The sequence below is a fragment of the Lepidochelys olivacea genome (genome assembly GCF_965140295.1).
Source record: "Lepidochelys olivacea isolate rLepOli2 genome assembly, chromosome: 6".
In the NCBI taxonomy this organism is placed as follows: domain Eukaryota; kingdom Metazoa; phylum Chordata; order Testudines; family Cheloniidae; genus Lepidochelys; species Lepidochelys olivacea.
In genome coordinates this window covers 124,235,766-124,258,862 of record NC_140416.1, presented here as the reverse complement: position 1 = coordinate 124,258,862, position 23,097 = coordinate 124,235,766, and the positions used below count along the sequence as shown (strand labels likewise).

The window sequence follows — 23,097 nt, the reverse complement described above, 5'->3', positions numbered from 1 at the left end:
GCCGGCCTCCACCGCCAGGCGGAGCAAGAGCAGCCCCGAGGGGGCGGGGCCAACAAGGGGCCCCGCGCTCGCCCGCGAGGGGTCCTCACGCGGTCGGGGTGTCCTCACCCCTGCCTGTAAAACTCCCGCAGCCAGGCGGCCCCCGCTCTCGCCCAGGGGGTCCCTGGCCGGGGCGGAGACCGCAGCTCGGGCCCCGTCGTGGCAAACGCGCCGCACAGACGAAGCCCCAGCGGAGGGAGGGCCCAGAGGAGTCAGGCAGCGCGCGGGCGGCTCCGCCAGGCTGCGCCGGGAGCCCGAGCGGCCGCAGGACCCCCGGGCGGGCGGGCGCGCGCTGCCTGAGCGGGCCGGGCATGAGGCTGCAGTGCGAGGTGGAGGTGCGGAGCCGCCTGCTGCCCGCCTGCGGCCTGCGGGGCCGGGCCAAGGGCGCCCGCGCGCTGCTCTCCCTGGGCCGGCAGCCCGACAGGCCGCCCGGCCGCGGGGGGCCCGGCGCCGGCCACGGCGTCTACCTGATGGTCTGCACCGCGCGGGACCGGGCCGGGGCCAGGTACAAGGTGAGGCCCCGCCTCCGCCCTCTCCCCCCCGGGCCCGAGGGGAGACCCCCCCACCTCCGCCATTCGCCTCTCCCCTCCCCCCCCGGGGCCGGCCCGACGGGAGACCCCCCCGCCTCCGCCCTCTCCCCCCCGGGCCCGAGGGGAGACCCCCCCACATTCATCTCTCCCCTCCCCCCCGCCGGGACGGCCCGACGGGTGACCCCCCCCCGCCTCCGCCCTCCCCCCCGCCGGGCCCGGCCCGAGGGGAGACCCCCCCCCCCGCCTCCGCCCTCCCCCCCGCCGGGCCCGGCCCGAGGGGAGACCCCCCCGCCTCCGCCCTCTCTCCCCCGGGGCCGGGCCGGGCCCGGCCCGAGGGGAGACTCCCCAACCCTCGTCCGGGTAATAGTCACCGGCTCCTTCTCTCCTTTGGGCTGCGTCAGGTACAAGGGGAGACTCTGTCCCCTCCCAGGGCAAGGTACAAGGGGAGACCTGCACACACTGGACCCAGTGTGACTTCACCGAGCCGGGTAGGGGGTAAGATTTCCTGTGGCCACAGCACCCGGGCTACCTAAGGTGAGACGCCCGCCCCGTCTCCCTGCAGGTGGCACCCCTGAGAGTGCTGTGAAACAATGGTCCCTTTCGAGGCATGGCTGGAGAGTGGTACCTGCGTACACCAGCGCCTTAGCTCTCTCTCAGAGTCAGGGGCTTCTCCCTCCCCTTTTCCTCTCTTTTGAAAGTGGTTCTTCTGATGCAATGAGAACAACCCATTCAAGCAGGGGAAGCTGCCTGTCTGCAAAATGAATGAACTGAGACTAACCACTCCAAGCCATTACCTTTTGGGATCTTGGCAATTCTTGGTCTTCATAACAATAGCATGTAAACATTTCAGACAAAAGTACGACTTGAGTTAATGTCCCTTTCATTGTGTGATTCTGCCAGCTAGCCACATGACTGTTCAGTAGACAGAGTATCCTGAAGAAACTAAACTTAAATTAAACAGGCTCTAAAATCAGATGGGACTGTATGTATTCAACTTCTTGTTAGTCCAGATATAGCTGAACATTTTCAATAGAGGTTACAGAACAGCACAACATTGGGTATCTGGTTGTGCTTTTCACTTAGGCACTAGCAAAGCTCAAGTGTGTTCTCCATCCCTACAAGATTCCTATGTCTGCATTAGAAACATTGTGTTTTTTAATATTGACATTTGATAGCTATGCCTGGGTTGTTAAATGTATGTAATAAATTGAGCAAAGACTTTTAGAAATGACATGTCTTGGGATGTGTAAATATGCTCATTCTGTAATATGGCAATAACTTGTAAAATAGAGAGATCTGATTATTGTTACTGTATAATGTTTCTCTAAATGAAAGGTCACTGTTGTAGTGATGTCTCTGTTATTTACATGGTAAGGATTTGCAAACTTGATTTGTACTAGATAAAGAAAAAAGAAATTGTGTACTTAGTACTACACCAGGAATAGTTATTAAGCCCAATTATACTTTGAAACTGTATCTTGAAAGGTGCTTTTACTGTTGTTTTAACCAAAATTAAATACCCCCTGATTTCTTGGGAAGACTTTACACTCAAGCTCTCCACTTTTTTCCTCTCTTTCTTTCAACAGTTGAAGGAGAACATTGAGCAGTTCTTCACCAAATTTGTGGAGGAAGGGAAAGCTACTGTTCGTCTGAAGGAACCTGCAGTGGATGTCTGTCTCAGCAAGGTAGAGAACTGATAGCGGGCTAGCTTTCTGTCTGGCTTTCTTTTATTTTATGTGGGTGGTTCACTGGGAGACCCCTCCCTTTTTTCTGTGGTCTTGAATGTTGCTCTTTCTGTAGCTAGTAAACACATGTCAAGCCCTGGAAAAGTTGGCATATAAAACCTTCCTGAGGTGTTTTCTTACCTGACATGCATTCTGACTCTACAGCATTCGCGGCACCTATTGGTGCATGTAGTGTGAGGTCTCAATCTGGTGTTAGAGGTGGATCCCCTGTGTAGGAGTTCATGGCACTGGCACTAGACCAGCCTTAGCTAGGTTTCCACAGTTAAGTGTTCCATAACCTACGTGCCTGTGCATATTTGTTTGCATGGCTTTAATTGCTTGTTGTCCAAAGCAATATCTGGACTAGAAAGTATTCTGGGGTGATCTGTATGAAGTCTGCTGTATAGAAATAAAACTGTATTGTACTGATGTCATATAGAGTATAAATGCTCAAGCCAGGAAGTTTGACAGGATGTCATTTGCTTCTGTCTGCCTTTATACTGTATAAGGCATCTCTCTATTCAGAGTGAATGAAAAGTCACAATGCAGATACCTGAGCAATTTTCCCTAATGTTTTTAAAGGAAAATTTAGGCTGTAATCAGTGTTAGTCTTAGCAATTTGGGCCTGCCAGACAATTATTTTGGGGGCCCACAAACTTAACCAGGCACAAAGGAATAGCCTTTGGATATATGGTCTGAGATTATTCAGAAATATAATTAACTTGTTATATATATCTTAAAATGGGGAGGGATCTTTGGGTTATCCCCTCATTTTGCAGAAAAAGCTGAGCCCTGCTGCTTTTGCTTTGATACGTTAACTTTCTTTCCTTTGTTTTTCCAAATCCCCGCTGTTCTATCTCTGCCACTCGGTTTCCTCATTTGTCTAGTGTTTTTTCTCTCCTCTTTCCTTTAAAAAGCAGCATCCCTTATCTCTTTATTTTTCATCTAGCCAGTCCTCCGTTACTCCTCCCACGTTACGTTGTCTCTTTTCCAAAACAGCTTACTACATGGATTTTCCTTACAATTGCTTCAATGCTTCTGTGAATGTATGAATAATGCACTGTTAAAATGATTATTCAGCTTGTGCTGCAAAATTAGAGGCCTCTGTTAATGTACCAGCAATACATTTGCTGTCTCTCTTATTGCTCAATTAATGCCTGTCTAGAACTGATGCAAAATTTAGGAAAACCTCGAATCTTTCTAGGATTATTTTTCTAAAATCTCAAAATTAGGTTGTGTGGCTAGAAGAAAAGTAGATTGTTTACCCTTTTGTTTAGGAAGCCGCACTGGTTCCCGGTGCCCTTCCGCTTGTGTGCTGTATTCCTGAGTCTCTAATCTAAATGAAGTCAATTTTCGGATTTATGCGAAGAAGGAAATGTAGGTACTATGAGGAAAATATATTCTATCTTTGAAGAAAAGTTGTTCAGAGAATTAAATTTAATAACAGCTTATGGTCCTTGTGAACAGAAAAATAGCTTCAGTAGCCTTACAGAAAAGTTGAAACCTTAGAAGCAATGCTAGGAACACTTGATAACATCCTTGCAATAAGCATTTATTTATCTGTTTAATGGATTCGAACAGTAAGCTTCTGAGAACTGGAGGTTCTGGGAAGAACCCATTGAACCAGCACTTCCAGCCCCTGAAAATGGTTTTGCTTACGGGGGCAGGGAGTTTCTCACCTACCAGTTCTACCCCCAACCTCCTTGCCTGCCTGTCCATTTATACAGCGCTCATCACCTTGGTATCTGAGGACTTCGTGCCTCCACTCACTTCTGAAGCCATTCAAAACCTTAGCACTTCAGTTTGGTGGATACAGTATTTAAAAAAAAAAAATTAAATGTGTTAAATTTAATTAAAATGATGCTTTAAATTAATTTAAAACAATATAATTCTGTTCATTTTAGGGCTGACTCTGTCCTGTCTCACCTTCCTCCTTTATAAGACCAACAATTATTTATGTTAGGGTTGAAGTCTGTTTCTGGCATTGGTAGAGCATGTAGTGCCTTTCCACTTTCAGTAGGATGTTTCTTTAAAGGTGGTGGTTTTGGCAGATCTTGTGTGTGGCTGTGCCGTGTGGCTGTGCCGTGTGGCTGGTTGGTAGGAGTCCATAATTTCCCTGTCAGGATGACTGAGTAATCAGATGTGATTTTACAAGCCATTGAATGGCACCTGCCTGTCCTACCACTGTCATGCTGGAGTTAGGGTTCATATTAAACTATTCAGTCTTAGATTGTTTCTCAAGGATAACCAGAGTACATAGGAGCCCTGCTAGGTATAAATAGTTACAAGAATTATTTTACCAAGAAGGGATCCACAACTCATGGATCTAGCAGAGAGGATTGATCTGAACCTGCAAGTTTCAGGAACATCGTTGCTGAGAGTATTTGGCCTGATGATTGAGCTGTGTTTGTTTAACTGATAGAATGTGCTGGATGTGGTGGTGATAAAACACACTTTTTCTCTGCATTCTGATAACTGACCTCTCAGATGCACTGTCTGTGTGTTGATATAGGGAAAATCTGCAGTAGGGGAAGGACTTGCAAATTCTTCTGATTCACAATTGTGATAACGATGGCTGCATCCTGTGTAGGAGGAAAACTTTGTCACATAAGATCATTCAGAGCCAGTGTGCTGCTTTTACTCCTGCGGGAATTCTGCGCCACTGTGCAATGCAGAATTTTGCAGAAATTAACGTGCATGCAGAGGTTCCCTTCCCCCACAGAAATGGGCTGCAGTGCTGCTGGCCATCACTAGGGGCCACTCTACTCTGCAGAGCCCAACTTGCACATAGAAGACCCTGCTGGAGGGAGGGAGGGAGAGGGAGCTAGAGCAGGGGTTCTCAAACTTCATTGCACTGCGACCCCCTTCTGACAACAATTACTACAAGAGGGGGGACCAAATCCTTAGCCCATCCGGAGTGGGGGGGCAAAGCCAAAGCCCAAGGGCTTCAGCCCCAGGCAGGGGGCCTGTAACCTTAACCCTGACACCCAGGGCTGAAGCCCTTGGTCTTAGGCTTTGAACCTGGGCCCCAGCAAGTCTAAGCCAGCCCTGGCGACCCCATTAAAATGGGGCCACAACCCACTTTGGGGTCTCGACCCACAGTTTGAGAACCACGGAGCTCGAGGGTTCCTGGCAGCTGGGCTCTGGAGAGGAGGTGGTTCGGGTGTATTGGCGGGGGTGACCCTGCAGGTGGGGTGGTGGGGGAGGGGGTAGAGAAACAGGAACTGGGTTGTCATCGGGGTTTCTTTAACTCTTTACTCCTGGGGGAACTTTTTTGTGTCTCTGTACTGTTGCAGACATACTTGCTGACAGGTGTATTGAAATAAATTACCAAAATAATTGAAACTGGCGTGATTATGTAGTATTATTTTGACAAATAAAATTTGCAGAATTTTTAATGGCGCAGAATGCCCCCAGGATTATTCTTTGCATCCTGATTGAAGGTCCTTCTCTCTCAGTATTGATTCTGAAATGGTACAAATCCAAAGGTTTGTTTCTGAGCAAAAGGCTGAAGGCCTGCTGGCGGCTCAGAGGTTTACAAGAGGTATAAAAATTGAAGTGGAAAATGTGTGTGGCTTAAAGACCCATTTGGATTTCATTACATATCTACAGAAAAACTGCTTGACTGACTTCATCTGTCAATCTAGGTTACAGTATCCATTTAGAGTTTATTTAGTGGCTAACTTCAGCATTCCGTGAAGCAGTTGAAGGTAAATCATGAGCTGCTTATTACATTTAAAACCTTTTATTAAAAAGCTCCATGTTTCATTGTAGGTGAATGTTGACATTTCACAAAACTGATGCAACCCCCTTCTGAGCCACTCTAATTTTGAGTTCAGATTTTCAGATGACAGTGATTTCAGCTTCTAGAATGAGCTTCACGATCTAGGAACACATCCACTCTAAATTCTTTAAGAATTAGTGGTGCTCTGGCTTTGTATTTTCCTTTGTCAGCTACATCCCAGACAACAGCCTTCATGATATCATCATTGGTTTCATAGTTCCAGTGGATGCTGGTGACTTCGATCTCCTGAGTAGGAATATATTCCTCAACAAAATTCTTCCCCTGGAGTCAGTGCTAGAGTATGATTTTTTCCCTGTGTTCCTGTCCCCTCAGATAACAATTTTCGTATTATACTGGACCCCTTGGCAAATCTGTTCTGCAGAGACTGGTTCATGGACTACAGTCCTACAAGCATGTTCTTATCTCTGACTGGAGCCTGGTCCAAGCCCACCAGCTTCTTCAGGGCTAGGAACATCTTCCATGTCCCACACCTTCCTGGAGAAGACAAACCTCTGTGCAGCCTGTAGAAGAAGAGCCTCCTGCCAGAGACTCAACAGCAGCCCCGTCCAGGAGAGCTCCTGGAGGTGAGGGGACAGGTTACTTATGGAGCTGGCACATATTTTTTTTTATGGCAACAGAGTGGGGGTGTGATTGCTGAATGTCCCTAGCAAAACACAGTCCTAGGCCCTAAGAGGGAGGAATCTGCCCAAACCCCAGCACCCTTGGGCTGGTCTCCCAGAACCTGCCTCCCTGCCCCGTGCTGCTAAGCAGGATGTGGGACTGCAGTGCAAGGCTTGGCCCATCATAGCCTGAAGGGGGCAGAGGGCACTGTCTACCCGAGGGGATTCATCCTAGATTCTTTCCAAAAGTGAGAATTCTAGCTTAACTAGTTAATCTCCCTGCCAACAATATTTCCATATCCTTTCTGGTAATGTTCTCTTTCATAACCTTGTTGTAGACAGGTTCCTAATTTCTCTGGAGTAGACTGAAGATCTTTGGAACATCCATCCAGTGCTTTATTTTATAACCCTGGAGCAAAAGATCATTAGAAGGAATCATTAGATCCAAGGAGTGTCTACTTACGTAGCCAGCTTCAGATCAGTTCCGGTCCGAGAGATTTGTAGGGCAGCAACACAGACTGCTTACTTTTACAATAGCCTTTTTTATTGCTGGGACTCTGATATTTTGATTCCAGTTTTCACTTATTACTATCACAGGATCCTGAGCACTTCTGAGAGTAACCATTTGCCTATTTTATTTGCATAGGCATGTCTTTTTGGGTTTTCTCCTCAACTTGTTCTTGTTTAGGGGTATCATACTAACTTTGCTTAGACAATGTGGTAGGATTTTCTTTTTGAGACACCAAAAGACAAGGTATTGTCATCTTGAAGTTGCAGAATGTTTTACCTTCAGCCTCTGGCATCCCAGAGCTGCTTAGTTTCCAAGAGTTGGCATCTGCTGTGATATCCACTTCTAGAGCAAAGGAAATCTTACCTATAACTTTTGTTCTCTGGCGTATAGTCACAACAAATCTACCCACTTCCCCAATGATCGGGGGGATATTTTTTCTTATGTTCAGATTTGATTTGCCACCTTTGATATTAAACGGGGAGTTAATTTACATTAGATATTTGTGGGCTTAGTAAGAAAGCCAGTAATACTGTTAGCAGTGCGATCAGGTTTATTTGGCCCTTACTGCTATCTTAATCAAATACGGCTTATCTGTATGACCATAGCGCCTAAGGGCCCCCAGGATCAGGGCCCCACTGTGCTGGGTGCTTCAGACACATAGTAAGAGACAGTCCACTGCCCTCTAGAATTTACAATCTAAACAGACAATGGCTGGAAGAAAGGAATTACTATCCTCCATTTTACAGATGGAGAACTGAAGCATATAGACTGAGCGACTGTGGCCAAGCTCTCAAAGAGCTGTCAGAGCTGGGAACAGAGTATAGATCTTCCAAGTCTCTGTACAGTTCTGAAGCACAAGACTCCTCTTCCTCTCCTGCTTTGAGAGAGAAGTGCATGTTGTCTGTGGGAACACCTCATCGTCTGCTTCCTTTTTGTTTTTTTTGTTTTTCTGAGGTGCGTAATAGCTTAATCTGGCTGCTTACCGCATGCCAGTTAATTTTCTGAGAGAGGTAGTTTGGATTAGATCTGTACTGAGAGGCTTTCAAAAGAGCTGAGGCATTTGAAAGTGACGCCATACTATTTAACCTCAACTGTACCAATACAGATCTCCTTTAAATCTATTAAAGTTGTGCTAGATCTTTACTCAACATGCAAGTCATCTGGTATTCCTCAAACTGATCCATGTGATATGTCAGTGGTGCTATCATCATGCTGCACCCAACCTGAAGCAAGGATGATTGTTTCCTCAGAAAAGTAGGGAGGCTTCCTGGTTCTACCAGAAGCTTCCTGTGTGACTATGGGCAACCAGTTAACCTCTCTGTCTCAGAACATCTGAACTTGCTCTAAGGATGTTAAACCTGTTAGTCCAGAGTTTCCATTGTGCCTCAAACTTCAAATGCCACCCATGCTCAACCTTTGTTTTTTTGTTTGTTTTTTTGGGGGGGTGGGTGTTTGGTTTGTTTGTTTTTCCCTCCCTGCCTAGGGGCTGTCAGAAACACTGTTTATAGCCTTAAAACTCTGTCTCCCCCTCCACCCCATGTGTATAGTCTATAGAAACAGGCATGTTAACCTGTTCCAGCTGTGACTTGCTGCCCTCCTTTTCCAACCCTTATTCTCAGCTTCAAACTCTTGCGCTTTGTTCTTTTTTTGAGCTATGTAGTGCATTTTGTTTGCTCTGACTGGTTAGGGGAGGTTGTAACTTCCCTACCTGAATTTTTTATCATTGGCACTTAAATACAGTTACTAGAGAATTCAAAACAAGCCTGAATTAAGCCTCTTTTTTCCCCCTAGCCATTTTCATTACTCTGCTGACTCAGCATCACTGGACACCCTTCTGTACAAAAGAGTTTAGAAAGCACTAGCACAAGTCCAGGAGGTTTAAAAGTGAAATGTTTAGAGTTATTCTGTTTTTGTTTTTGTAGGCAAATGCTAGCAATTTAAAGAGCTTCCTTGCAGCAGTGAGGCTGGCTCACCGAGGCACCGATGTTGAAGCCCTGCCGCTCTCAGTCTTGGTACCAGCAAAGACTTCGGAAGTTGAAAAACCTAAAACTAAGATGATCATTACGTCGAGACGAGACTATCCGCTAACCAAAAATTTCCCTTACTCCCTCGAACAACTGCAGGCCTCATACTGCAAACTCGCCCGAGTCGACATGCGAATGCTTTGTCTGAAAAAACTCCGAAAACTAGACTTAAGCCACAATCATATAAAAAAGCTGCCAGAAACTATTGGTGACCTCGTCAGCCTTCAGGAGCTTAATCTGCACAACAATCACTTGGAGTCCTTCTGCGTAGCTCTGTGCAACTCCACGCTTCAGAAGTCTCTCCAGTTTTTGGACCTCAGCCAAAATAAAATCAAAGCACTTCCAGTTCAGTTTTGTCAACTGCAAGAACTCATTCACTTAAAGCTGGATGATAATGAGTTGATTAGGTTGCCGTTCAAGATGGGCCAGCTAAGTCAACTGCGCTTCCTGTCAGCAGCCCGTAATAAGCTTCCTTTTTTGCCCAGTGACTTCAGAAATCTCTCACTTGAGAAGTTAGATCTCTTTGGAAACCCTTTTGAACAGCCTAATCCTCTTGTTCCCAGCATACAGCTAAAAATACCATTAACTTTACTAGAATCTGCTGCAAGAGCAACAGTAAATTACAGGTAAGAATAGAATGATTCATCTATAGCTTTGAAAAAGAATGATAAACAACCTGGCAAGTGTTTAACTTTATGACTTCTAACATATGCAATTACAGTAAATTACAGGGTAGCAGAAAAGTTCCTTTAAACTCAATATAAGTTCATCTCTCAAGGCTCAGTGTAATACTGGTGAGAGTCTGAGATTGTTTTAACTGTAACTTGAAGCTTTTGAAGGGGGGGGGGGTCAGTGAAACCTGTAGATTGACACCCTCTATCCACAGAACAGGTATAGTTTCAGAAATGAACATCTGCTCTCTCAAGTTATAAGAATACACCTGTTTCCATGAATATTGGTCTCTTCTGAAACTACCAGTGCAGGGTTCCTATTGTGGGGAGGTTTTGTCATGTGGGTGTATAGTTCATATTGGGTCCTATCCACTATGGCTTGAGGCTGCTTTCACGCATGGTTGCCACTCAGCTTGTGTTCACACACCCATGTTAGAAATCATGCTAAATATTTGCTAGTGGGTATCCACTTTCTGCTAATATGCTGGTTTTTGAAAAGGAAAAGAAACCGATCCACACTGAAACTGCCAGCTGCAAATGTGTTTGTAGCTTGTTCTGCTCTTTGTATGGACAGGGCCTTAAAGAAGATCTGAGCAGCGTTGGAAAGATTTTGGTTAAATGTGAGGTGACTGCTTGGAAGGTAAATGTATAGCTGTAGCTACATCATTCCAATTGAGGTTTCTATCTACCTTACCACTGGCTTTCTTGAAGCACTGCAGCATCAGGATTGCTAACTGGCTTTAGGGGTTAGGATATGGAGCTTTTCACCTCTAACTTGAAAAGACCCAGCTCTGAGTAACTAAGGCCTGGTCTACACTGGGGGGAGAGTCGATCTAAGATACGCAACTTCAGCTATGAGAATAGCGTAGCTGAAGTCAATGTATCTTAGATCGACTTAGAATCACTTATTTCGTGTCCTCGCGGCGCAGGATCGACGGCCGCCGTTCCCCTGTAGACTCCGCTTCCGCCTCTCGCCCTGGTGGAGTTCCGGAGTCGACGGCGGAGCGATCAGGGATTGATTTATAGCGTCTATACTAGACGCGATAAATCGATCACTACCCGCCAATCTGGTGGGCAGTGTAGACGTGGCCTAAAAATAATTACTATCTCACTCTTGCAGGAAATAAGCAGCCTCCCTGCAAGGCCAGTGTCTGCCATCTGTACTCCCCGGGGTCTACTACAGTGTGCAACAACTAAATGTTACTGCCTGTCGGTCTGTATAGAAACCAGCAGCTGTGTTAGGAGTGGAGCTGCCATGCCCAGTAACAACCCCTAGGGGAGACAGGCAGAGGAAAAATGCTCAAGTCCCAAGCTGCAAGATGTAAGAGTCTGCTGCTTCTGGACTACACAAGAAATTGGGGTTTGGATTAGAAGAGAGGTGTGGGGAAGGTTTAACATAGGACCCAGAGACAGAAGAAAGGGGAAATAAAATGTAGATTATCAAAATTCTGGAATCTTTCTCCAGCCCTCTCTCTAAAATATAAGCTGTAAAGCCCTGTCCACTGGTCTGGAAGTACAGGTTACAAGTACCTACGGGTATTTGGGACACTCTTGTAATGTGAATTTACTGACTAGTTCATATCTCATATTCTCACTGGCTAGCTCATATCTAGTTCATATTCTCACTGCCACTGACCTCCCCTTCGCAGGTGAGTTACTCAGTACAGTCCTGATGAAGTTTTGTGAATACTTTTTTTCCCAACTTCCAAATACAAAGTACACTTGTGACAAGCTAGTATATACTTCTCAAAAAAGTGCTAAGCAACCTAAATATAGGGGTTGCTACCAGCTCCCTTTTAGTAGGGTCTGTCTGGAGAACTTAATGCCAGTACACTAGCCAGTTAGATTTCAGGAGGGCTTCTTTTAGTTAATATGCCAAGCATAATCATTTTAATACATTGCTGCTAATTGACTCCAAGGATATGGGGAGATTGAGGGTTTGTCTACACTTACCAGGGGATCAATGCATCGGTGGTCGATTTAGGGAGTCTTCACTAGACCCGCTAAATCGACCACAGGTCGCTCTCCCATGGACTCCTATACTCAACCTGAATGAGAAGCACATGGGGATTTGACAGGAGAGTGTCTCCCATTGACATAGTGTAATGTGGACCCTATGGTAAGTAGATCTAAGTACATTGACATCAGCTACGTTATCACTTAGCTGAAGTAGCGTAACGGTCTCCCCCGTAGTATAGACAAGACCTCAGAAGGAACCCTTCCCAAAACCCCTAAACTATATTTGGGATCTGTGTTTATACTTTGTAGCAGCATAGTATTCCATATGCAAAATCGGAATTTGGATTATCTGTGGCTTCACTCTTCTAATTAGAGGGAACTGGGAACAGATCAAAGGCAGCAAACTAATTTGGGGGGGCAGAGTCTCTTATGGTTATTTAAAACAATAATTGCATGAGGGAGAATCCTTGGTTCTAGTTCTTGATCTGAAGTAATTATTGAGTGTCATGACAGAGAAGGTAGGTAAGTCAGCAGTAGGTAAGTCAGCAAGAAGTCCGAGTTAGGGTGTCTAGGACATACTACCATTTTGTTTATTTCAAAGCAGTTTTAATAAATATCTAATTTATCCTAAGAGTAATATTTGACATCACTGTCTTTTCTATGTCACCGGCTTTGAGATATTTGATGTATTATGAATGGATTGGAGGGTGGGGGGGAACATACAGAGACCTTGCTGACCGGTGTGGGGGGGAGGGCAAATGTGTGGTGTGGTGGCTAAATTTTTGTTGCCCCTCTTCTTTTCTCCCTGCATCTGTCCTAGCACTGTAATGATTTTTTTTTTATAACCAGCATGGCCCTCTGGCTCTTTTTCACTCTGTCTGTCTTGATCCAGGTTCCTGATTCTTAACAGAGCAACCAGGAACATGGTTGCAATTTATTTACTTTTCTTGGCTGTAACGCTAGTCTGTCATTGTAGATGATGAACAGGTCTTTCAGATTTGAATTATGTTTATTTCCTCTTATAAAGGGTTATCTCATGGCACAATTGTTAGCAATGCATGTGTCAATCACTAAATTTGACTGGTATTGGTTAATGTTGCAGTATGTTCACACAAACTCATCTTTTTCAACAGAATCCCTTACAGTCGTCATCTCCTTCCTTCTCACCTCTGTGAAGATCTGGAAGTAGCTAAAACATGTCAATGTGGAAGTGCCTGTCTAAGCTGCTTCATTCAGACAACAGTGACCATGAATCTCCACCACGTAGCTCATACTGTGGTCCTTGTAGATAACATGGGAGGTACAGAGGCACCCATTGTCTGTTATTTTTGCTCTCTAACTTGTTATTCCCAGTTTCTAGATAGATATCTGCAGAGTAATAGGTGACCTTAAGGGACAGCAAAGGCACTGTTGTGGGAAGTTTCATCCAGTGATGGAGGACTCTGAAATCAAATGTTGCTTGGCTGTCCTTGTTTGCTATTATGAAATGGAGACAAACCATTGAATGTGCACTACAAATAGTTAATAATGTCAAACTTACAAAGCCTTCTCACCGTAAGCCTGATGTGGTGTATCTGTGCTTTAAAGTTTCTTTAATCTTAAGTAGCTATCACTTTAGTGCAGAGAGAGAGATCGCTCCCAACTTGAATCTTCTTAGTAAGAATGTATTTTAGCTTGCTTATATGGCTGTAACATTCTCCAAAGCTTCATTATTTTTTCTCTTTATGCTTTTTTTTTTAAATGGATTAGGTGACCTCTCCTTGCCAGAAGGAGAGAGTTGGGTGAATTTCTGCTTGTTTCTGTTGTCAATCTTGTACACCCTCCCTTGCTTGATGCTCTGAATTCTATCAGTTAGAGAGTACTAGACTTTTTTCCTAGTCCAGAATCTCCTATTCTCCTTCGTAAGAGCACAGTGTGGTGCCTTTCCTGCCAGCAAGCGGGAGTCCTATGTCTATTCACTCGCTAGTTTATTGCGGAACAACAAAGTATTCTGCTGCCAAAGAGCATGACTAGTTCTAAAACACTCTTCAGGTATTTTCGGTTCCATAAACAATTCCATGTATAGGGTGCTCACCTCAAACAGGAAACAGTATTATGATATTTTTATCTGAACAAATGTTTGTGTGTTTTTATAACTGTCATATGAAAGAGAAATGACAGCTTCACATTCACAACCTAAATTGTTTACTATTTCTAAGCATCATGCAAATTTTTAAGGTTCTTGGGATGTTCATTATGTGATTACTTCAATTATTAAATGGTGAAATTCTTTTTCTTGCACATGTGAATTTATACAAATGTTGCTTTGTGTTACAATTGCACTTGTCCGTTATAATCATCTAATGCTTTCCGGTCACTAGTCCCAGTCTCTTATCTTGACCAAGATATTGAAATGTTTAGAGAGCTTCCACACTGCTAATTCATGTCTTGTCTGTGGCTTGATTGCTCAGAAGCTCCAACCTTCAACCAAAGGAGACTGCAACTCCAAAGTCCATTCCTCTTGCCACCAGCACCACCTCTGCGTTGCTTGGGTTCAGCTTCAGCCAGCTGTTCTTTATTCATGAACTGATCTCATCCAAGCACTGGGCCATGGTGGTGGTAGTGATATGGTCATATGTAGTGAAGAGTAGGTAGAGCTGAGTGTCACCTGTGTATTGCTGGCATTTGAGTACATGTCATTTGACCAGTTCGCTTAGTGACCATGAAGCACATGAAGGACTTCCCAAAGGGAAGACATGAATAGGTGAAAAACTTCTGCGTTCTCATAGAAGTCACTTGCATTTTTATTTAATGTGATTCTGGGAGAACTTCCTATGAAGACTTATTTTCATTTGTATGTTCTTTGATTACATATCAGAATATTCCATGAAATACACTACGTGATCCAACCTGAACACATTGGGTGAGTTGACTTATTTTGATATGTTATGGAGAGACCAACTTCTCTCTTACAATTATGGTGCTCCAATACTTTTAGCCCAAGTCCTTTTTAACTTTTGACTTGAAAATTGCCAGGTGTATGCTTAAAGCTAAGGAAAACTTTTTAATACTATGAAGAAACCTGGTCAAGCTGTTTTGGAGTTACAGATATTAAAATTTATCCCAAACATGGAAACAGTCTGCAGCAGCTCCTTAGTTAATCTTGTGACCAGAATTCCATTATAAATCCCGATAACTTTGCACGGGGAAACTATGTTGGGATTTACTCTGAATAGACTGGAATCTCTTTTGCAAATGTGAAAGCAATTGGTCAAATAATTTTGAAGTTAAGGATTCTCAAACATGAGACTTCTTTGAAATGTAATTAGTACCTCACATTTAGCCTTCTACCTTAAAAAAATAAACAAACTTAACTAACACTGCAATTTTACATAGCCTAACTTTCAAGGGCACTTAACTATTGGCTACCTTTTAAGTGGATTTACTTGATAAAATTAGCCTAGCGCTATTGTACTCCTGGTATCCATTATTGTAATATCTGAGTGCCTCATAATCTTTAATGTGTTTATCCTCACCGCACCCCATAAAATTTACAGAAATAATCTACAATTTGAATTTAAGATTGCTAATAGGTAGCCTGATTGGTTTGTCTTCATTTAGCCACAAAGCATTTACAAATATGGAAATAAACCATGCTGTTCAAATACCCTCTGATACAATAACTACAAACAACTGTACCTGTAAAACTGTAAATACCACATTGCACAGAGGCTGTGACTAGGCAGCAGCAATCTGCCACAAAATTGAGGGTAGTGTATGTTTGCTCTAAATTGCAAGGATAGAGATTCACTTCAGGACCAGAGGAATATAAAGAAAACCAGGGAAACTGATCATCTGAAGGAGAGCAGTGATGAAATGCAGCACTTCCAGCATGGAAAGATGGAGAACTACAATAAGAAACTTACACCAGCTTCTAGGTGAAATGTGAGAGCAGTGCTTTTGTGCAACAGTAGCAGTGATAGATAATGCTAGTAAAGGTGGTGAAATAAAATCCTGACAAACATCTGGATTAGGTTTGTCTGCAACTAAAGTCTTCATTTTGTTATTAGGTTTATCAACCGATGTGAAGCATAGCTTGCACTAAAACAAAAATTCCCTTCTGTAACCACAAAGTGGTGCTAGAATGCTCCAGCCATCTATGCACTTGTGTGTGAAGAGGGAAGGGATATTTAACCCTCAAAGAAGCATGCTGCATGGGGCATTATCCTACTACTAACATAGCTACTTTAAAGCAGTGGCAGAATGTAGTCTCCGGGTGTTGCTTTTAAATATTGTCACTGAATTCCATCAGGGAGGAAAGCTCTAGATCCGTTTGCCACAAACTACCTTTTAGCTAGTTTTACAGCCCCGTCTACGCTACAACGTTTGGTCAACGCAAATTATGTCAACTTTTGTGTATGCCTTTTATGTATCAGTTTGACTCACGCACGCTTGGGAGCTTGCATTGGTGCACATACCACGCGTGCCTGCATTGAAGTAGAATGCAGTGTGCGACAGGTAGGTATCCCAGTATGCCCTGTGCCATTGTCCTGCTCAATGTCTTGTGGAATACCAGCACTTTACCAAGGGATTTAGGGGTCAAGTTCCCACCATGCCACTTTCTCCATCCCATAATGCTTTCCACATTCCATAATTTGTGCACCTTTTTTATTCTATTTTTTTTAAACTCTCAGTCCCTCTTGCTGCTTTTTGGTCTTTGCCATCTCTCTGGCAGATATATGGGCCCTGAAGAGATAAGTAGGGTGGCCATTGTAATTACAGGATGGCCACTGCTAATACAAGATGCACAATTCTCCTGTATTTCCAGGGCTTGAATGAGTAATACTACAACCAGTATTGCAATGAGAAAGAGGCAGAGATGTACTGGATGCTGAGGGACACACTGTGTTGGAGGGGTGGGGAGCCAGGTTGCTGCTCCACAGGGTGGATTGCTGTTCCGAGGCCCAAGAAATGAGCACTGATAGGGGGGATTGCATTGTAAGGCAGGTCTGAGCCATCCAGTGCAGTGACACCAAAATGAAAGCTGCACTGCAAGTGGAGACAATTATGCTCTGGGAGCTCGCAATGCCGAATTGCTGTAGGCAATCAGTTTGGAAATGGAAAATCCACAGTGGGGGGCCATTGCAATCCATGAGTGTAGGGAGATTGTGTCTTATGCTACACAGGACCATGACTCTGGGTTGTATATAGAAAATAATGGATGGATTTTCAGCAACCTGAACTGCAATGGGACAATAGACCACATACACACATCTGTATTCTGCCAGCAGCCCATCTTGCTACTGTGCAGACCAACAGACAGAGCTACTTTGCCATATCTATGCAAATGCTTGTGGATCATCGGGATGCTTCACTCATATTGATGTGGGTTCATCAGGGAAGGTGCATGATGCTCGCAACTTTAAGAACACAGGACTTTGTCCCAGCTTGTAGGTTTTGGAATGCTTTCCTGACCGGCAGATTACCACTGGCGATGTTGAAATGCCTGTAGTGATTCTGGGTGACCCAGCCTACCCCTTGCTTCCCTGTCTTGTGAAACCGTACAGTGAGCAGCTGGACAGCCCCAAAGAAAGATTCAACTATCTGCTCAGCAGTTGCAGAGTGTCTTGTGAGATTAAATATGGATGGCTCTTTGCCTCCCACTCTGAATTCTGTAATGCTAGGTAGGGGTAAACTCATAAAGATATTCAGAGTTTTCAAAAATAGAACTTCGAGTGCAAAGAAATGGGCAACAAAATTAAGAGCAAACTAACTCAAGGTTAAAAACATTTTACTAACACTGTAACAGGGTGAACCATACTTCACTTCCATTTTTGCTTGGGGTTTTAAACAGTGAACACCTCCTCATCTATGTAAAACCCATTACAATGGAGTAGCCGGGGCTTCACATGCACCTGCCTGTGGTTTTCACCAGTTGGTATGAGTAGCTCTAGTTCTCCTTCTCCCCTGGTATGGAGTAGTAGGGTGGGGATATTGAGGGGTGTAGGGAGCATCGACTATGGAGTTCTCCAATGATTGGAAAGGCTGCTGAGTCTGGGGTCCTTGGGCGTGTAGGTCAGTAATTCTCTGCAACATCTGAGTTTGTGGCCTGAGCAAACCCATGATGTCCTGGCTTATTTCCCAGTCTGCATCTCAGACCTTTTTCCTTTCCAAGTCCTGTGTTCCTCGTTCTTGATCCTTGTCCATGGTCACAATCATATGGCCCCTCAAAGCCCTGTGTTCACAGTCGGGGGCTGTGGAGTGCACATATCTTCTGTAGTCCTCATCTTGATCACCGTCAGACATTCAGTAGGTGTGCTGGGTGCATCTCTCTAGGCCACCCCACTAGAGGCTGCTGATTAAAACAGACAGATGCACCATTAGATCTTTCAGTCACAACAAAAAGGGAGAGAGAAGTCTCAAAACTCCCTTAAATTATTCCCATCAATATCTTTAATCAGAAATGAGAATTGTCACTTTAACATTGGAGTGCCTCACTACAGGAGCTCTGCAGCTCAAACTATGGTGAAGGTGGCCTAGCCTAGCAGGGCGGAGGGCTGTTCTGTTGAGTTGAAGCTTTAAATGCTGAGTGCCCATCCCCATCTGTGGGTTTAGAGAGAGTTCAATAAATAGTGGGAATACTTTCACAGGCAATGGTGCTTTTGGCATTATCTCCCTCCTGAGGGTGACGCAGGCTCAGAGATCCCAGCTGCTACTGATGTTCCCAAGCCAGCCGGGCCTATATGCTGCCAGCTGTTAACTGCAACGATGCCAGAGTGCCATGGGAAAGTCTTCTTTGGCAGTGGAAGATACAAGATTGCCATCCCTAGAAATCTTCGGGAGAGTTTTGCAGAGTATCTCCATGAAAGTTTCATCAAGAGCTTTCAAGAGGATAAAAGGGACATCCCTATTCAGATTAACAAACTACTCTAGATGGCCTCCCCTGCCTAGCCTAACGCGCCAAAAGAACTGAAAAGCAGATGCCACCTCTACCTCTCTGTTCTACCTCTACCTGAGCACAGGACACTGATCTGCTGGGGATTGTGTGATCAGATTTCCCTACTAATTTCTTAGAAAATAAAACAATAGGGAATAAATTCAAACATAATACCAGTAAAGTAAGCAATCAGAAGTCAGTGGCTTTGTTCTGTGCACATGCGGATGGATGGGTGCCAGTTGTAAATGGGGAAAATTGTTAGCAGAGGAAGGGTGGTGAAGTTTTGGGCAACCAAAAGAAAAAAATGTATGAAAGCATGCACATGCTTGCCTGAGCTCCCTTCCTCTTCACCAGTAGTATCATCTGTGCTCAGCTGGTGGGACTGGCATGACTTGATGGAGTTTCAAGCAGCTGGCTTGTGGCATGATTTGAGTTCCCTGCTGCTTCTTCCCCCTCTTCCTTACTATTCACAGCACGGGACTCTGTATCCGGCTCCTGTGAACTGTTCACAGTCATCTGCTGGCTTCTGGTGGGGTCACTGCCAAGTATGGCCTGCAGTTTGCAGTAAAAATGGCAGGTCTGCAGAGCTGCACCAGATTTCTAGCTGCCCTCCCTCACCTTCTGGTATCCCTGGAGAATTTCCTTGGCTTGTATATAGCACTGCTGCCCCTCTGTGTTGTACTCCCATTTCACCGTCCCCTGTGCAATCTGTACGTAGATGTCTGTGTTTCTATGGCTGTTCTGTAGCTGGGCTTGTACAGCCTCTTGGATTCTCTTGGGCTATGGGGAGAAGACATCTTGCCTGCTCCTAGCAGCTGGGGGGCGGGGGGCACTCTGGTCAGATGCACGCAACAAAGGTGAGCTGGTAGGTGTGCTGGCCAAGGTGGGCATTCAGGAAGAGGCATAGATAAAACATGATTTTTAAAAAGGCAGGGAGGAGTGTGGGGAGAGTGTCTGTGACCCAGTGAAATTCAAGGCTGTGACTGAAGCAGCCACTGTCATGGAGATGGGCACTGTGGGACAACTGCTGCAGGACTGTCAGGGTTGACTTAGTAATGCTGTGTCTGTACTCTCACTGCATTGACCTAAGTAGTTAAACCACGGCTCTGAGTCGCTTGGGGAGGTGGTGGTGGTGTGTTGCTGTAATAAGGTACTTATGTCAGCAGGAGACAAACTTTGGTGTAGACGTGCACAACTAGGTCAACACAAGTCAACTTGTATAGACCAGGCCTGAGAAATATTTCAGGCCCATCCTTGTAAATTCCTTCTCAGATTTCCTATTACCCTTGCTTTCCATCAGAGTGCCTTTTACCATTTTGATAATTGCAGATAAATTTAACAGTGTGATTTCCATGCGTAGTGCTCAGCTGTACACTGTCCCAGAGCATGTACATCTCATTAACTGAGGAGCTCTCAGGTAGCTGCTATGTTTGTTTGTGGCTAATAAGGACATATTATGAATTACAATATTGTGTTATATGTAGGGCCCTATCAAATTCGTGGCCATGAAAAACACGTCACGGACTGTGAAATCTGGTCTCCCACCATGAAATCTGGTCTTCTGTGTGCTTTTACCCTATACAATAGAGATTTCATGGGGGAGACCAACATTTCTCAAACTGGGGGTCCTGACTCAAAAGGGAGTTGCAGGGGGGGTCACAAGCCTATTTTAGGTGGCTCGTGGTATTGCCACCCTTGCTTCTGCGCTGCCTGCAGAGCTGGGCTCCCGGGGCCAGCAGCCATCGCTCTCCTGTTGCCCAGTTCTGAAGGCAGCACTGCTGCCAGCAGCAGCGCAGAAGGAAGGGTAGCAGAACCGCAACCCCCCCCTACAATAACCTTGCAACCCACCCACACGACTCCTTTTCAGGTCAGGACCCCTAAAATTACAATACTGGGAAATTTAAGATTTAAATATCTGAAATCATGAAATTTATTATTTTTAAATTCCTAGGACCGTGACATTGACCAAAATGGACTGTGAATTTGGTAGGGTTAAATGGCTTATGTAACAGAACACATGGGTGCTGTGATTTTCCTCTCCACTGCTATTGAAAGAGCAATGAGATTGATGACCTGTTCTGTTCATTCCCTCTGAAGCACCTGGCATTGGCCACTGTCGGAAGACAGAATATTGGGCTAGATGGACCTTTGGTCTGACCCAGTATGGCCGTTCTTATGGGCCTATGAGAATGCCTGAGGTGATCTCCTACCAGGCATGGAAGGTTAGAATCAGAAGGTTCAGTGGCCATTGGAAGGGAGAGATCGTGGGAAACCTCAGGAAAGTGAAGTTCCTCCACCAGCACTTCCAAATCCCACCTCCTTTCTTTCCCATCTTCAGCCGACTCTTAGCAGTATAGGAAACTCAGAGAGGTGTGAAGTGGTCCATTCATCTCAGTGTGCTCTTCTCAGCTGGAGAAGCCCCAAGGAGATGAATGCAGCCTGAAACAATAGGTCTGAGCAGTGTTCAGCTCCAACCATCTCACTGAGTGTTCTCATTCCCTTCTGCCCCAACTCCTGCAATTATAACAATTGTGGGCCTATTATGTGCATGGAGTATGCCTGTTCTCAGCTCCTCACCTTGCTCTCAACACTGTGGCTATGTCTACACTATAGCAGCACAATTGCAGCTATGCTACTGTAGCATAGACACTTGGTACTGTGCTGGAAAAGATTTATGTCACTGTAGTAAATCTACACCCTCGAGGTGGCAGCTAGGTTGACGGAAGAATTCTTCCATCACCTTAGTGGTATCTATACTGGGGCCTATGTCAGCTTAACTATGACCTGATCTACATCTAATAACTAGATTGACCTCGCTATGTTGTTTAGGGCTGTGAAAAGTTTCACTCCCTAAGTGCCATAGTTAAGTCAACCTACCCCTTGCTGTAGCTGTAGCTAGGCTGAGAGAAGAATTCTCCTGTCAACCTAACCACTGCCTGCCAGAGAGGTGGATTAACTACAGCAATGAAAAAACCCTTTCATCAGTGGAGGAAGGAGCATCTATAGTAGAGAAGCATAGCTGTGCTGCAGGACCCTAGAGGTACCCTACCTCTTTCAGGGGTGCGCACGGTAGCTAAGTTGGCCTAAGTTGTAGGTGTAGACGAGGCCTGTGTATTTTGCACCTGCTGGTTCGCACCTCCCAACTGCACTCTCAGGGCCATATATCAAACATCCTGATTTCACCGCTCACCTGGGTCTCTGCTTTGTATGCCTGGGCCCTGCAACAAGCATGCCTGTTCTCAGCTCCTCCCCCCACCTCGGCCTGCACCATGCACGGCATATGTTCATTCCCACCTCCCCATCCAGCTCTCAGCACTGTGGGGACATATTTGGACAGAAAGGGAGAGGTTTGAGGAGGCAGAGCTGACTCCCGCATCCCTCACTGCACAGCTCTGACCCACTTCTTTTCTTTTCTCTCCTGTTCTGACCTCCCCTTTCCTTGAGGAAGAGCAGGGCAGGGGGCTGATGCTCCTTCCCCGCCGCGGGAGGTAGCGCGAAGGAGGGAAGCTAAGCCCTCCTCTCTGGGCCCTGTGGAAGGAGGGCGGGGGTTCTTTGTAGGGACGGGCACAGATGCGCTCCTTTCCCCTGCCCGAATGAGGTCGCTGGAGGACACAAAGACCCCGCCCCGGCGCCCAGGCTGGGCAGGGTGTGCGGGGTGACAGCGGCCTCGGGGCTGCAGGCCCGGCTGGGCTCGCAGAGCAGCGGACGCGGGGTTCGTCGACCCCGGTTACACACACTGATCAGCGGCCCCCGGCGCCGCACCGGTCTTGGGCAACCGCAGCTCCGCGCTGCGGCCCCGGGGCCGGCGGAGACTCCGGGGCGGCTGGCCCGACACGGGCCGGGGGCCGTCCGCAGGCCCAGCCGGCGCTCGCGTCCCTTTCCAGACACGGGGACAGGGCGGGGGGCGGCGGCCCGGGCTGCCCACAATCGGGGAGGGGGGCGCTCAGCCCGTCCCCAGGGACCGCTGGAGGCTCTGCCCGGAGCAGCCAGCGACACCGACACGGCTGCGTCCCCGGCCAGCTGCCGCTCGGCCCCGGCCCGCGGGACAGGGACAGGCCCCGGCCCCCGCCCCGGGACAGCCCCCGGGATAGGGACAGGCCTCGCGCCCCCAGCCCCCGGGACGGGACGGGACAGGCCCGGCCCAGACTGGGCCACGCTTCCCCCTCCCCCCGCCACGGGAACCGGCCCCGCCCCTATCCGCGGGGCTCGGCCGGCGGAGCCGCGCTCAATATCAACCGGCCCCTCGGGCAGCGGAAGGGGGGGGGGGGGCGGGCGGGCGCTGAGTGACAGCGCGTTTGACCAATGGTCCAGGGCCCACG

At 46.3% G+C, this 23,097-nt stretch overlaps 1 protein-coding gene across 1 annotated transcript; it reads left to right on the top strand.

Moving 5' to 3' along the window:
- Positions 1 to 115: 115 nt before the first annotated feature.
- On the top strand, positions 116 to 15,095 carry LRR1 (leucine rich repeat protein 1). Its single transcript, XM_084632399.1, has 4 exons — positions 116 to 551; positions 2,156 to 2,254; positions 9,131 to 9,858; positions 12,996 to 15,095. The coding sequence occupies exons 1-4, from the start codon at positions 351 to 353 to the stop codon at positions 13,246 to 13,248; spliced, it is 1,281 nt and encodes a 426-aa protein (XP_084488525.1). The 5' UTR covers positions 116 to 350; the 3' UTR covers positions 13,249 to 15,095.
- The last annotated feature ends 8,002 nt before the right edge of the window (positions 15,096 to 23,097 follow it).